The 15,212-nt window shown below is 36.0% G+C and overlaps 1 protein-coding gene across 3 annotated transcripts in view; it reads right to left on the bottom strand.

Moving 5' to 3' along the window:
• The window catches only part of RGS7 (regulator of G protein signaling 7), a 511,512-nt gene that overhangs the window by 116,799 nt on the left and 379,501 nt on the right, over positions 1 to 15,212 (bottom strand). For all 3 annotated transcript variants that reach the window (XM_049635135.1, XM_049635136.1, XM_049635137.1), the window contains 2 exons: positions 14,705 to 14,811; positions 9,647 to 9,698 (listed from right to left, as the gene is read on the bottom strand). In XM_049635135.1, coding sequence (XP_049491092.1) covers positions 9,647 to 9,698; positions 14,705 to 14,811 — 159 coding nt within the window. The remainder of the gene's footprint in view (positions 1 to 9,646; positions 9,699 to 14,704; positions 14,812 to 15,212) is intronic.

The raw sequence follows: 15,212 nt of genomic DNA, 5'->3' as shown, positions 1-15,212 counted from the left end.
GGTGGAATGGATATAAAGTTTAAAAACATGCAAGGATTATTAGAATTCAGTTGAGATGCACTCTTTGTTTGTCTACCCTTTTATCAAGGTCTGCCAACTTTGTGTGCCAGGTTCCTCTCTTTTTCCATTCTAGGCCACTTCCAAAGCTACAGGGAAATCAAGAGGAAAATAACAGCCTCAAATTTTCCATGACTCTGATGGTTGGACTTCAGACACTCTCCAAAGGCCAGGGGAAAGGGAGAACACATGGAAAAGATACAACCAACTTTGTTTCCCACTTCTCTCAGATGTTGATTGAGAGATGATCCCATGATGAAATATTGAAGATAAAATGAAATAAAAGCAGAAACAAAATAGACAAAAACAACTTGCTTAGTAGTGATTTGTTCTTCCTTTCCCCTATAAAAATCTGCTCTCTGGTTTCTGGCCCAGCTGTAAACAGCTTGGAAATCGTTATTCCCATCTATCCTCACAAAACTTTAAAAAGCTGAATAAAGTAAAAACCAACTGTTTCTTCCTAGATCCATCAGAGAATGGAGACCAGAGGGCAAATCACTGTCTCTAAACTAGAGAGGCAGACAGGCATATACAGAAAATCAGGACTCACTGGAGCAGAAGCCCAAAAGCAGAAACCACCATCTGGGGTAGGAAAATTAAAACTGTTAACTGACTTATTGCTGGAAGCTCAGTATGAACAAGCTAGAACATTAAAAACTCCAGGGGACTGGGGACATCACCCATTTGTGAATTTTACCTCCAGGAGCCCTACCAGCTTCTCGCAGTGAAGATCTGAGAAAAATTCCCTCATGCTTCCAACAAGAAAAGGGAAATAGCAACCATTTTGAAATACACCCAGAACATTCTGTTCTTTTTAACAAAGCTTTTCTCAGGCGAAACTATATTACAGTGCCTAATAAACTGGGGTTATATCTGAGTCTAAACTACCTGGGGGGAAGGGAAATACCAATTCCAGCCCAGTCTTGTCTGCTTCCTGGGGATAAACAAATAACCAATTTAAGCCCCTTATACTGTTCCTATGTCACTTAAGGGGGGAGGGAGGGGGCCGGGGAGATCATCTCAAACAACCAAGGAGCATCTGTGAAGGTCGCAGCTCAGGGGCACAATAAAAGACTGAGATCTAATCATTGGACTATATACTGCTTCCCTTCCCACACTTACACACAACTCCCTCCGCATTGATAAAAGGTTCCTGTATAAAAGAAGCAGCAAATGTAAAAAACAAAACAAAACAAAACTCATGTCTCAGACCTTATGTCAGAAGAAATATCTAAGGAAACCCAAATACAATAGGGGAGCCAAAAACAAATACACCAGAGGAAAATAGAGCCTCCAAAACCTATAGCTACAGAAACAGGGGACGCAGCCTAAGGCCTCGTTAAACATAAAACCTCACATTAAAGGCCATCTTAGTTTCTTTTATGCAGTACGTTATGTTCAACTTTCAACAAAAAATTACAAGGTATGTCAAAAAAACAGTTTGAAGAGGCAGAGCAAGCATGAGAAGCTGATTCGGATGTAGAAGGGATACAGGAATTATCAGACGTGGAATTAAAGACAACTGTGACTAAGATACTCAGGGCTCTAATGGAAAAGGTAGACAACATGCAAGAACAGGCGAGAAATGTAAGCAGAGAGATGGATACGCTAAGAAAACAATCAAAAGGAAACACAAATCAAAACACGGTACTAGAAATGAGGAATTCCTTTGATGGGCTTATTAATATTAATATTATATTAATATTAATTGCATTACATTAATATCATATTAAATATTATATTAATATTAATTATATTACATTAATATCATATTAAATATTATATTAATATTAACATTACACAGCTAAGGGAAGAAATCAGTGGGCTTGAAGATGTCAATAGAAACTTGCAAAACTGAGGGGCGCCTGGGTGGCTCAGTCGGTTAAGCATCCGACTTCGGCTCAGGTCATGATCTCACGGTTCGTGGGTTCGAGCCCCGCGTCGGGCCCTGTGCTGACAGCTCAGAGCCCGGAGCCTGCTTCCGATTCTGTGTCTCCCTCTCTCTCTGCCCCTCCCCTGTTCATGCTCTGTCTCTCTCTGTCTCAAAAATAAATAAACGTTAAAAAAAATTTTTTTTTAAATAAAAAAAAAAAAGAAACTTGCAAAACTGAGATACAATGAGAGTACCAGAAAAGAACAAAGAAAGAACAGAAAACATATTTGAAGCAACAATGACTGAGAATTGTCCCAAATTAGTAATAGTCAGTACTATGGATTGAACTGTTTCCCCTTAAAATTCATATGTTGAAGCCCTAACTCCCAGTAAGTTCAGAATAGGACTGCATTTGGAAATGGACCTTTAGAGAGATAATTAAGGTTAAATGAGATCATAAGACTGAGACCCTAATCCAACATGACCGATGTCTTTATAAGAAGAAGAAGAGACACCAGGGATATGCATGCATCGAGAAAAGACCATGTGAAAACACAGTGAAAAGGTGGCCATCACTAGCCAAGGAGCGAGGTCTCAGGAGAAAACTATCCTAACAGCATTTTGATCATGGACTTCTAGCTTCCAGAACAATGAGGGGGGAAAAAAAAAACCTTCTGTTGTTTATGCTACCTAGTCTGTGGTATTTTGTTATGGGAGCCCTAGCAAACAAATATAGGCATCAAACCACAGATCCAGGGTGCTCATAGAACATCAGATATGATTAATACCAAAACATCTTCCCTCTTTCCCTCTCTGTCCCTGTCTCTCTTTCTATCTATATTTATATATCTATCTATATCTATATCTATCTATATCTATATCTATCTATATATCTATCTATCTATCAATCATCTATCTCTATTGTATTCTGAAGGTGAAAAACCAAAGACCAAGAGAAAACGTTGAAAAAAATTGGGAGGAAGATGGGGGGGAACACATTTAGAGGACAAAGGATAAGAATTACATGAAATTTCTCATCAGAAACCATACAAGCAAAAAAAGAGTGGAATGAGATATTTAATATGTTGAAAGAAAAGACTGAAAACCTAGAATTCTTTATCCTGCAAAATTATCCTCCAAAAGTGAAGAAGAAATAGACACTTTCTCAGACAAATGAAAATTGTGGATATCTGTTGTCAGTAGGCCTGTCTTATAAGAAATGCTAACAGAAGTTCTTCAAAGAAAAGTAAAGTTATATAGCTTGAAACTCAGAGCCACATAAAGAAGGAAGACTTCTAGAGAAGGAGTCAATGAAGGCAAAACAAAGTATTTTATTTTTAGTATTCTTAATTGATCTAAAGGATAATCATTTGTTCAAAATAGTAACAGCAACAATATATTCAGTGATTATAGCTTATAATTAAGTGAAGGGAATGACAGCAGTGTTGTAAGGTTGGGAGGAAGAAAGTGGGGATATTCTCTTATGAGGTCCTTATACTACTCATAAACTTTATAGTGTTATCCGAAAGTGATCTTAGATTGGTTGTAAATGCATATTTAAAACTCTAGGGGAATCTTTAAACAATTAAAAGCATATGAAATGCTCAGTTAAAAGAAGAGAAGGCAGAGAAAAGATGGGAGGAAGAAAGAAAGAAAGAAAGAAAGAAAGAAAGAAAGAAAGAAAGAAAGAGAAAGAAAGAAAAGAAAAACAAAGAAAAAGGGAAATAAATAGAAAATAGCTACAAATAGGATAGATATTAATCCAACTATATTAATAATCACTTTAAATGTAATGGTCTAAATATGCCAATTAAAAGACAAAGACTCTCAGAGTGGACAAAAAATAGGACCTAATTATACGCTGTCTACAAAAAACCCACTTTAAAAATAAAGACACAGATAGATTACAAATAAAGGGGAGGACAAAAATTTGCCATGCTAACACTAATAAAAAGAAAGCTAGAAGATTAGCTAAATTAATTTCAAAGCAGACTTCAGAAAAAAATAACAACTATTATTAACATTACACAGCTAATGTAGAAAACAGTAGGCATGACTGAAAGCACCAAGATGTTTTCAATGGCAAATTCTACCAAACATTTAAAGAAGAAATGATACCAACTCTCCACATTCTCTTCCAGAAAAGAGGCAAAATAAAAAGGAGTCATTTATAACAGTCTATGAGTACAGTATTATCCTAAGAGTAAAATCATAAAAATACATTACAAAAATGGTAAAGTATATATCAATATTCCCATGAACATAAATATCTCCAATAAAATATTAGCAATCCACATCCAACAATGTAAAAAGAAGAATCATACACCATAACTAAATGAGATTTATTCTTGGTATGCAAGCCTGGCTGACCATTTGAAAGCCAATTAATGAAACCCATCACATCGAGAGACTAAAAAATAAAAACCATATGATCATATCAATAAATGAAGAGAAAGAATTTTTTTAAAATTTTGTTTAATGTTTATTTATTTTGGGGAGAGACAGTGTGAGCGGGGGAGGGGCAGAGAGAGAGGGAGACACAGAATCTGAAGTAGACTCCAGGCTCCAAGCTGTCAGCATAGAGCCCGATGCGGGGCTGGAACTCACGAACTGCGAGATCATGACCTGAGGTGAAGTCAGGCACTCAACCGACTGAGCCACCCAGGCGCCCCATTGCAGAGAAAGAATTTGACAAAATCTAGCACCTGTTCATTAAAACAAAACAAAACAACTCTCAACAAACTAGGAATAGAGGGAAACTTCCTCAACTTAGTAGAGAACATCTACAAAAACCCTATGGCTAACAGCATATAAATGGTTAGAAACTAGATGCTTTCCTGTTAAGGTGAGGAACAATGCAAAGGTGTCCCTTTGCACACTCCTATTCAGTATCTTCTGGTAAGTTCTAGCTAATTCAGTAATACAAGAAAAATAAATTAAATGTATACAATTTGGACAGGAAGAAAGAAAACTGTCTTTGTTCACAAATGACATGTTTATCTATGCAGAAAATCTAAAAAGGGACTAGAAAACACTTAGAACTACTAAGTGATTATGACAAGTTTGAATGATAAAAATTTGCTTTTTTTGTAATCCAATAATGAACAATTGGAATTAGAAATGAAATATGCAGTACCATTAACATTAGCATACAAATGTAAATAGCGTGCTAAAAAAATAGTTTCTTTTAAGAAATTTAATGAAATGAGTACCAGATTTTTAAAAAATAATATATTTCATTTGACTAATGATTCAAAATATTATTTTGACATTTAAAAATAAACATTATTTTTGACATTTATTTTATTGTTTAATGGGAGATTTTTAATTAAAGTATAGTGACACACAATATTACATTAGTTTCAAGTATACAAAACAGTGATTCAACAAGTTTATACATTATGCTGTATTCAACACAAGCCATTCTATTAGAATGGCTAAACTTCAAAATACTAAACACTGGTGAGGATGTCGAGCAGTAGGAGCTCTCATTCATTGCTGCTCAAGATGCAAAATGGTACAGCCACTCTAGAAAATTATTTGGCCATGTCTTACAAAGCTAAGCATAACCTTACCATATAATCAAGTAATTGTTCTCCCAAGGAGTTGTCCAAATGAATGGAAAACCAATGCCCCACAAACCCTGCATACTAATGTTTACAGCAGCTTTATTCAGTTACCAAATGTGGAAGCAGCCAAGACGTTCTTCAGTTGGTGAATGGATAAACAGACTGTGGTAGATTCATAAAATGGAATGTTATTCTGCTATAAAAAGGCAGTGAGCTATCCCATCACGCAAAGACATGGAAGAACTTAAACACATGTTATTAAGTAAAAAGAAAAAAAAAAAATCTGAAAAGGCTCCCTACTGTATTATTCCAATTATATGACATTCTGGAAAAGGAAAAACTATGGAGACAGGAAAAAGAGCAGTGGTTGCCAGGGGTTCAGGAGGGAAAAGGGAAGGATGAATAACTAGAGCACAGGAAATTTTTAGGGTAATAAAACTATTCTGTAGGACACAGTAATGGTGGATACATGTCATTATACCTTTGTCAAAACCCACAGAATATACAATACAAAGATTAAACTCTAATGTAAACTAGGGGACTTTAGTGAATTATAATGTATCAATATTGGTTCATCAATAGCAACAAATGTACCACTCTAATGTAAGGTATTAATAATAGGGAAGAGTATGAGTAGGATTGAGGTGGTTTTATGGGATTATACATTCTGTTCAGTTTTTTTTTTTTTTTTTTTTTTTGGTATACCTATAAAACTACTCCAAAAACTAGAAATTAAAAAAAAACAAAACTGGCTTCAAAAATAGACATAGGAGTATAGTTATATCAAAAGTGAATGGTAAAGAATTTGGGAGTTGTATGGAGGACTGTGAAATAGAGCTGTAGATGCTCTTAAGTTAAAGCCCTTATGAAATAAACAACATCTAAATTAAGTGCCAAAATGAATGAAGCTGGAGCAACCCTCTTTCCCCTCTGCAGTTTTGTTAACGGGATGGACTCATGTTTTAGGGCAGGAAATAAACAATGCCTACTTTTAGAAAAGTGAAGTTCTTTCATGGCTTCTGTTTCAATGTACAACTCTGTTACTGTGTCTACTTGTTAGCACAGTACTCTTGAGCTTCCTCGTGCCTTGTCCTCCAGCCCTCACTGCAAGCACTTTGTGCTAGATCATTCTTGATGCACATACACCTGGGGAAGTCCATTCCTGACCCCATTTTAATTGGCTTGGAGTGGAATGATTCTTGCTCTTGGATGGAAACTATCAGAAATCTCACTTAAGTTGATTGTCAAAGAGTGGTGTTCATAGATGTGTAGCCCTGCAGCCCATACTGGCTTGTCTTAAGCACTAAACATAATCAACATATTCTGCTTTTCTACAACACCGAGGTGAATACAGAAAAGTGTTTCTCCACATAAACTGACCTGTAAAGGTTTATTTTTTGCAGAACCTACTTGGTAAATTCAAACTGGTGGTGGAAACAGAGGTTGGGATGCCAATATATAGTGAAAGAAAACATTCCTCAAACCTGCTTAAGCACTAAACTCCTGTCTGCCCCAAGTTATCTTAGAAAAGAGAGACTAAGTAATCACCGTGCTTTGGGCCTTGTGGCCCAATCACATCACAGCATCAATATCCTCTTTATAAATTTTTTTTTAATGTTTATTTATTTTGAGACAGAGAGAGACAGAGCATGAATGGGGGAGGGTCAGAGAGAGAGGGAGACACAGAACCTGAAGCAGGCTCCAGGCTTTGAGCTGTCAGCACAGAGCCCGACGCGGGGCTCGAACTCACGGACCGTGAGATCATGACCTGAGCCAAAGTCGGAAGCTCAACTGACTGAGCCACCCATCAATATCCTCTTTATAAACAGGAGCTCACATTTCATAACAGTATTTTTTAAGCACATGCTGGCAGGAAATTCAAAGTTGGATAATTTGTATTGCTGCTATGATTTATTTGTGCCTAAAAAGAAAAATCATAGAAGATGCAGCATCATCGCCTGTGGAGGTGATGCACTAAGATCATGATTATTTACTTCCTCTCTTGTTTTTATAACATCTTATCAAATAACTATTTTTCCTTCACTTGTATATAATCCAAGCAAGCTAGACACAAACAGCTATATGTTTATTCAGGAGGGAAAATAAAATATGATAATTAAAAGCTACGTCTATGGTTAGTTAACAAATTGCAGGTATTCCAGCTTTGGGTAGAAAATAGAAGGCGACCCTCTCTAAAATGGACACAGTAGGAGTTAATGTGAAACGGAATTACATTAATCATTTTGAGATGACTGACTCTGAGGGATGTTCTGTAAATGATGTGCTGTGTAGGCCATGCCATTTCCTCAGGCTTTCCACTGGAACATCAATCTGCTGTGAAATGAAACACGAGCCGTTATTGTGAACACTAACATATTTGTGAAGAACACAAAAGATGTGTCTAGAGAGAACACTGAGAGTAAGGATTTGCTTTTCTGCAAGGAACAGAGGCGATGCATCTGCCAGGCAATAATGATGATGAGCAAAAAACAATATTGATTTACTGAATATGAGAGGAGCAATGCCAGTTTCCTTAGGCATATTAATTTTGATTATTCCAATAACTTTAGAAAGTCAGTATTACTATTTCTGCTTGAAAAGTGAGCAGACTGGGACTCAGAAATATTACACGCCTCACCCAAAGTCACAGAGTTGGGTCTGTCTGCCTCCGGCTCATGGGGCTTTGTCCGTGAGCTCTTTCTCAGCTGTTCAAGTGTTTCAACCACTAGAATTTCATCCTTTGTAGTGAGACAACTACCAGGCAATATCCCAGGTTAGAAAAGATCTCCACAAAACTCTCTAGATCAGACCCACAAAGAAGCAGCTGTTTTTTTTTTTTTTTTAATAACTTCTTTCTCTAAGTGCCTCAGTTTTGAAGAATGTGTGCCCTGAATGAATAAATCAGTGCTCTCACTACTGGAAATGATCATCTATTCTATTAATTTATAACTTTGCCGGTTTTTAGATGGTTTCCCATGTTAGTTTGAATGTTTGATTGGCATCTTGGATGAAGTACTAAATTCAAGTTTCTGAAATGACAGAAGTGAAGGATAGCTCCATTGGATTTTTCTACAGCCTTCTTATAAAGATGTCTCTCTAAGAGCAATGCCAAAGAAGGCCAGATGCTGTAAAGCTTCTCACTGCCTTTGCATATGCTGGTCCTTTGCTTCAAATGTGTTCTCTGCACTGTCTCCTGACAAATTTCCCCTCCTCCTTCAAAATTCAACTCAAATGGCTCTCAGTTCTGTGAAATCACTGCAATTTCCTGAGTAAATTCAATCTCTTGTTTATTTTAAACTTGTATATAATTTTGCACACACTGCTGTTATATTCACTCAGCACTCTATAGGAACTCCTGTATAATTCTTTCTTCTCATCTAACCTATGAGTTACCCAACGTTTTAGATGAAGTCAGAGTCACCTTGTTACCCTAGCACCTAAGACAGTATTTGGTGTAAGAAAAAAATCCTCAATAAATATTTGTAGAAATGACACTTTAAAACCATGCAGTCTTATCTTGGAAAACTGTAGTCTTCAGGAAGATGTGAAAAGATGTGCACTTGTTGGGGGTCTATGTTCTTGAAGAGCTTACCTAAAATCATGGTTGTTGAACCAAGTTCATTCTAAGTTCACTAAACTTGATTTATTACAATTAAACTTCTGTTAATGCTTTCTTTTGCTTGCCCTCACCATATTTAATATACCTTCTGCTTACAGAATCATAGGATGCCTGAAATAATAGTGAGAAAAATGGAGCCCCAGAAAGTCAAGGGACTTACCACAAATCACATAGCTAAGTGGGAGAGTAAAGTGGAACTCTGGGTCTCTGAGCCCCTTTGTTATTCTTTCTAGTGGACCAAGGTCCTACGGAAAAATAACAATAACTTTTTAAAGCTTGTTTATAGCTTTTTAACTTCTTCACAAGAAACGGGTTTTAATAGTTGTGTGGGGCATTATACCATGGAAAAAGTTGCCACCAGGTTTGTGCCTTTCCAAACAAAGCCATTCACAAATTTGATGTTAGCAATATTGGTCCCATAGTGGTATTGTGGTTTTCTTTTCTCAATCACAAAGCAATAAAATGTGAGCACGTGTTCATCCATACATATTGGCTGTCAATAATAAAATGAGGAGATATTGTACTGACCGTAGTCCGTGTTTTCTGGCTCCCAACAATTTGATGGCCAAAAATAGGGTGTCTGTGGAACAAAAAGAAGTGGAACCCAGGTTAAGCAGACACAAAATTAGTAGAGTTCTTGGTTTATGAGCTGTGTTCATCTTTGGCAATTATCCAGAATAGTTTGCTAATGATGTATGTTTTGTAATACAGGGAAAGTACCCAAACAGGCATTGTAAGACTTTCCTTCTACGATTACTTGCTGAGCAATTGTTCAGTCCAAATATGTGCAGCACCAGCCGGTTCTTTAAATGTCATACATTTGCTGCAATTTTACGTCAACTGACATAATGGTAAAAGGTGTGATTGCATCATTCAAAAAAAAAGTTTTAATCCACAAAGACTGAAAGCAGAGTATTAAATTCAGCACGACTCAAGATAAAATATATTTAAATATAACGAATCATTTTTTTGATTCATGTATCTCATTATTGTCATCAGTAGACCCAAAAGCTCAACTATGAAAATTTACCCTAAGATCTGGCTCTGTTAATTATATGATGTAGCTCTCAACATTATCCAACTAGATTAAAATTTTTCTGTCTCACTTTAAAAAAATATTTCTTCATAGGGGCACCTGGGTGGCTCAGTCAGTTAAGTGTCCGACTTGATTTCAGCTCAGGTCATGATCTTGTGGTCTATGGGTTCCAGCCCCACATCAGGCTCCATGCTGACAGTTCAGAGCCTGCTTGGGATTCTCTCTCTCTCCTCTCTCTGCCCTTCCCCTGCTCATGCTCTCTCTCTCTCTCTCTCTCTCTCAAAATAAATAAATAAATTCTAAAAAATATATTTCTTCATAAAAACACTTACTGTTTTAAAATTTTAAACTGCACAGCCAGAAGTGATTTTTTAAAAACTAATTTTACTTAATTGATTTAATTTTAACCTATTTTAATTGATTGGTGTGATTAACAATTGACAAATCTCAGTCTGTGAAATTCTAGAACCTGACTGACAAAACCACAAAGACACTGACCAGGAAAACCCTGTTATCATCAACGTTTTGTATTTTCTAATAGTGCCTTTCTAGCCCCACTAGTTGGACATGCATGGCTCCAGACCATGGGGAAACTGAATGACTACTGTGTACTCTCGCAAGCTTTGATGATTACTCCAGGACTCGACAGAAAAATGACTGCAGACATCGAACTTGTGGGTTTAATTATATTTATTAGTCAATTACATTAGCTATCCATGTGTAATGAGCATATTTGACGTAATCTCTGATGAACCATTTGATAATTCTCCCTCTAGAAGATGGATTCTCAAGAAGGGGGAAAGGATAATTGGGGAGAACTGTTTGAATCTCTGAGGGAGAGCCTTTTCAAATTGCTTGAGACTTTCAGGGGATTTTGATTTAGCCTCTACTCCTTCTGGGAATTGCTAATATAATAAAGAAGTCTACTGATGTTAGTTGTGTACACATGTGAACAAAATGACAACAAGAATTCGAGGTGGGGCGAGTTGAAACGCTAGAAAAAGCAAGACATCAAGAATTTTTATAACCCCATCCTCACCTGAATCCCACCTGACTCCTTGGGAGATAGAGCTTTGAGGGTAAAATTGGGTCAGGATTTAGGGGAACCATAGGGGGACAAGTAGTTAAAAATCTTGCTTTCATGAGGGCCATTGGTTTTTGAGATACTTCTCAAAAGTGTTATTTCCTGAGGGTTGCTTCTTTATTTTGTGAGGGGCGTGTGTGTGTGTGTGTGTGTGTGTGTGTGTGTGTGTGTTGTGTGTACATGTACCTTACTTTTAAAACACCTATTCTAGTCAGACTGGTCAAACACGTACTTTTTTTCTCAAAGCCACAAAGAATGTTCTTAACTTCATTCTCACCATTTTTCTTTATTCTTCCATCATTTACTTTAGTGACAATTCCCTGACTAAAAGTAACAGAATGAAGCTATTTTATGTTCTGATATTATGTGGAAAGGCCATCAAACCAACATTCTTCACTCATATTGCAAGATTTTTTTCTAGGAAAAGTATTTTAATTTATAGTAAAAGAGAATTTAAAGAATAACAAATGCTTATAATTCACCAAAATTAAAAAATTTACTTTTAAAGTTCAACTAGATTTCAGGACATTTTAATATATGAGTTTCTCTTTGCTTTTCAGAGTTGGCTTCTTTCAACTATGATAAAATTGAGCTAGCTATTGCTCAATAACCTTTAGCACATATACTAATGTGATGAAAGTCATGAAACTGACCTAGAGAATCATGTCAGATCTCAATTCCAGCTAGCTAATAGAGGATAATTAGACAATTGCAAGTTTACAATAAATATAGAAATCACATGCTTTAAATTGTGCTGAAAAATGGAGACAGATTTACATACTGCAGCATATCAATGAAATTAAATGAAGAGTTCTATTTGTCTCAAGTTCATGCCCAGAAGCTTCTTCAGATTCCTAATGATAGTTAAAATCTCAGTCATTCACTGGTAGAGTAGTAAATATGATATGGCAAGTTTCCTATTTTAATTCATGATTTTTGAAATCCTCCCAGGGAGTTGAATTGCAGCTCAGTGTAATAAAGAACTTTCTGCTGCTTGGAACCAACACAAAAATGGAGGTGGACACCTTGAACAAGAATGTGTTTTCTCTTACTAGAGCTGTTCAAATAAAAACCGATTAATGCCTTCACAGTCATTACAGCAGGAATTCAATTACCCCTGACTTTTCTGGAGCTTCTTTTGTTTGCTTTTTAAATCTCAGTTTTAAGATCCTATGACTATTAGATATACAAATATGTCATATTTAGATCCTATTTCAAATGTTAATAAGTCTTTAAAACATTTAACATTTAATATTTAACATTAATTAATGTAATTTAAAAGACTATCTATCATCTGTCATCTATGTAGGCACATTGAAAAATTGCTAGCCTTCTGCCAATACCTAGCAGTGATGTAATACACCTATCACTTGCACCCGTTCCCTTGCTTTGTTCTAAAGCTCTTTAAAAACAGTCTCTCCTCTCTCCAGAATGTAGGGTGACCCATTCCCAGCTCTGCTCATCTTTGATCCATGGCCATGACTAAGACATATAAACCTTGTCTGCCTACTAATTTCAATACAGGGAGGACAAGAGCAGAGTCAAACATTGTCAATCACGTTAACTCACAACATCATCACCAACTTTGGGCCATGTCTGAGCTAGTTTGCTTTAAGAAAAAAAATTTAAACTAGGTAATTCTCCAGAAATAAATAGACTGTATACAATGCTTCCCTTACAGATATGTTATTTTGCACAGAGACAGTTTTACTTGTAATATGATTGTGAGGATAGATAAAAGTTGTTATTTTTGTAAAAACAAAAATCACAATTTTTGAGATTTTTATTAGGCCTAAAGTTTACTTATAGTCTGTATATGAAAAAACATTTTTAATTTTTTTAATGTTTACTTTATTTTTTAGATAGAGACAACAATAGATATTGGGGGAGGGGCAGACACACACACACACACACACACACACACACACACACACACACACAGAATCTGAAGCAGGGGCCAGGCTCTGAGCTGTCAGCACAGAGCCTGACATGGGGCTCGAACCCACAAACAGTGAGATCATGACCTGAGCTGAAGTTGAATGCCCAACCAACTGAGCTATTCAAGTGTCCCTATATGAAAAAATTTTTAAAGAAAGTAAGATTATATGGAAAATGCAATCTTCCAGTAGAAAAGTAACTCCCTTAAAAAAATCAAAAAGTGTTCCTAGTATGCAAATAATTTATTTGCTAATAAACTAATAATTTCTATTTATCAAAATGTTACCTTTTAAGACGACAAGGTACTTTAACTTCTCAATAAGCTATTTTAAGCTACCACCACATTAACTATAAAAAAGGATAATATTCCTCTATTTTAAAGCCTTTTAAAATTATGTAATTTGACTAACATATGTTGCTTGAATATTTAGGTCAGTATCATGATTTCAGGAGACTGCTTTATCTCCTAGGTATTCAGTACATAAAATCCTACGACTATTTGCCTTGTATAAAAGGGTCCTAAGGAAGTGACAGTGAGGGTGTTCCAGGAAGACAAAGATCTTTAAATGTTTTTAAAACATATTACCTCTTTGTTCTCTGTTTGCCCAAGCAAGTTCTTTGGTACCCAGGTTATTGTTTTGTCATTTATTTATAGAACATCTAATGATATTCAGAACAAATGAGAGAGAATGCTCCAGTGTCTACAAGTTTGACAATGGGGAGAATCCTCCAAAAATACCTAGAGCAAGAGTCTCAACTCTGACATTATATGTGCCCTAATTTTATGGGCTGGAATCCACCAGTCAGTTATTAAGAAATCATTATATCTAATGAAATATGAACTCAAGTGTCAAGTGCATGCTCAATGACCAAAATTAGAGTCCACAATCATTTTTGAAAGAATCTGCATTTTTGAAAGAATGAGCATCTATTTCATTTGAAAAGGACTTAGAAAAACTCGTATCAGTTTACAGGTTATCTAAGGTATACTTCTGTCTCAGATGAGTGCACACACACAAAGCATCATGCACGTCAGTCTTCGCAGTCTTCTTGTAGGAAGGCCTCAGATACCAACATGCAGAAGGCCTTATAAGTAGCTAAATTCTGTATTGGAGCTTTCCCATGAGAATTTGCTTTGACCGAAGGCAGTCTTATACCATGTACAGGGTCCAGAGTATAATCAATTCAGTTACACCTCTCAACTTTCTTCCCAGTGGCTAATGCAGCTTACACATGAATAACTCTCCCACCTCCTGAATTCCAGTAAGCCACTCTCTGAATTTTTCTTAACATTTTATATAAAACATATCTTCAATCATTATACATTTTAACTTTCACAAGTCATCTTAACCAAGCACATTCCATCTTTCTCTGCTTACTGTTTCTTCAGTTTTAAATTTAATATTAATTCGTTTGTAACTAGCTAAGTCAAATAAAATAAGTTCTATTTTCAAAATTTGTAAAAACGATCAACAAACAAAACGCAGATTTCTATTTTACAGTTAAGGAATATTTTCATCAAACTCACCTGAAACCGGTAAAAGGTGCCATCATCTTTGAGTGTGAGGACGTGATCCGATATTGGAAAGAAGTAGCCATGGGCAGCCATTAATGTTCCCAAATGTAGCGCCTCCACTATTTCATGAAAACAGACAAATAAAAATGTATGTAAAATCTTTTTTTTAATGCTGATTTACAGGAGTAAAGGATTTTATTCTCTTTAGAGTATATTGTTACATTCAAATTCTTGGCATCCTAAACAACTTGGCTTTGTACCTTTTCTTTTTTTCCAGTTCTTTCACACAGGGTACTGAGATGGCTCTGCTTCCTGGTAGTGACTGTGCAATGGCCAGCCATATTGCATGACGAACGGTGGACAAAAACACAGCACTATGGAACACTGAGACTGGAAAGTTATTCTGAAATCATAGAATCTGAGTCCTTCATTTTACAGGTGAGACGTATTTTGCTGTATGTTAATGTCTTCCAAAAACAATTCTATTTGGCATTTATATAGCACTTTAAACTTTTAAAAG

This window comes from Panthera uncia, chromosome F1 (assembly GCF_023721935.1).
Source record: "Panthera uncia isolate 11264 chromosome F1, Puncia_PCG_1.0, whole genome shotgun sequence".
In the NCBI taxonomy this organism is placed as follows: domain Eukaryota; kingdom Metazoa; phylum Chordata; class Mammalia; order Carnivora; family Felidae; genus Panthera; species Panthera uncia.
The sequence above is the reverse complement of the archived record's forward strand: the minus strand, read 5'-3'. Positions and strand labels throughout refer to the sequence as shown.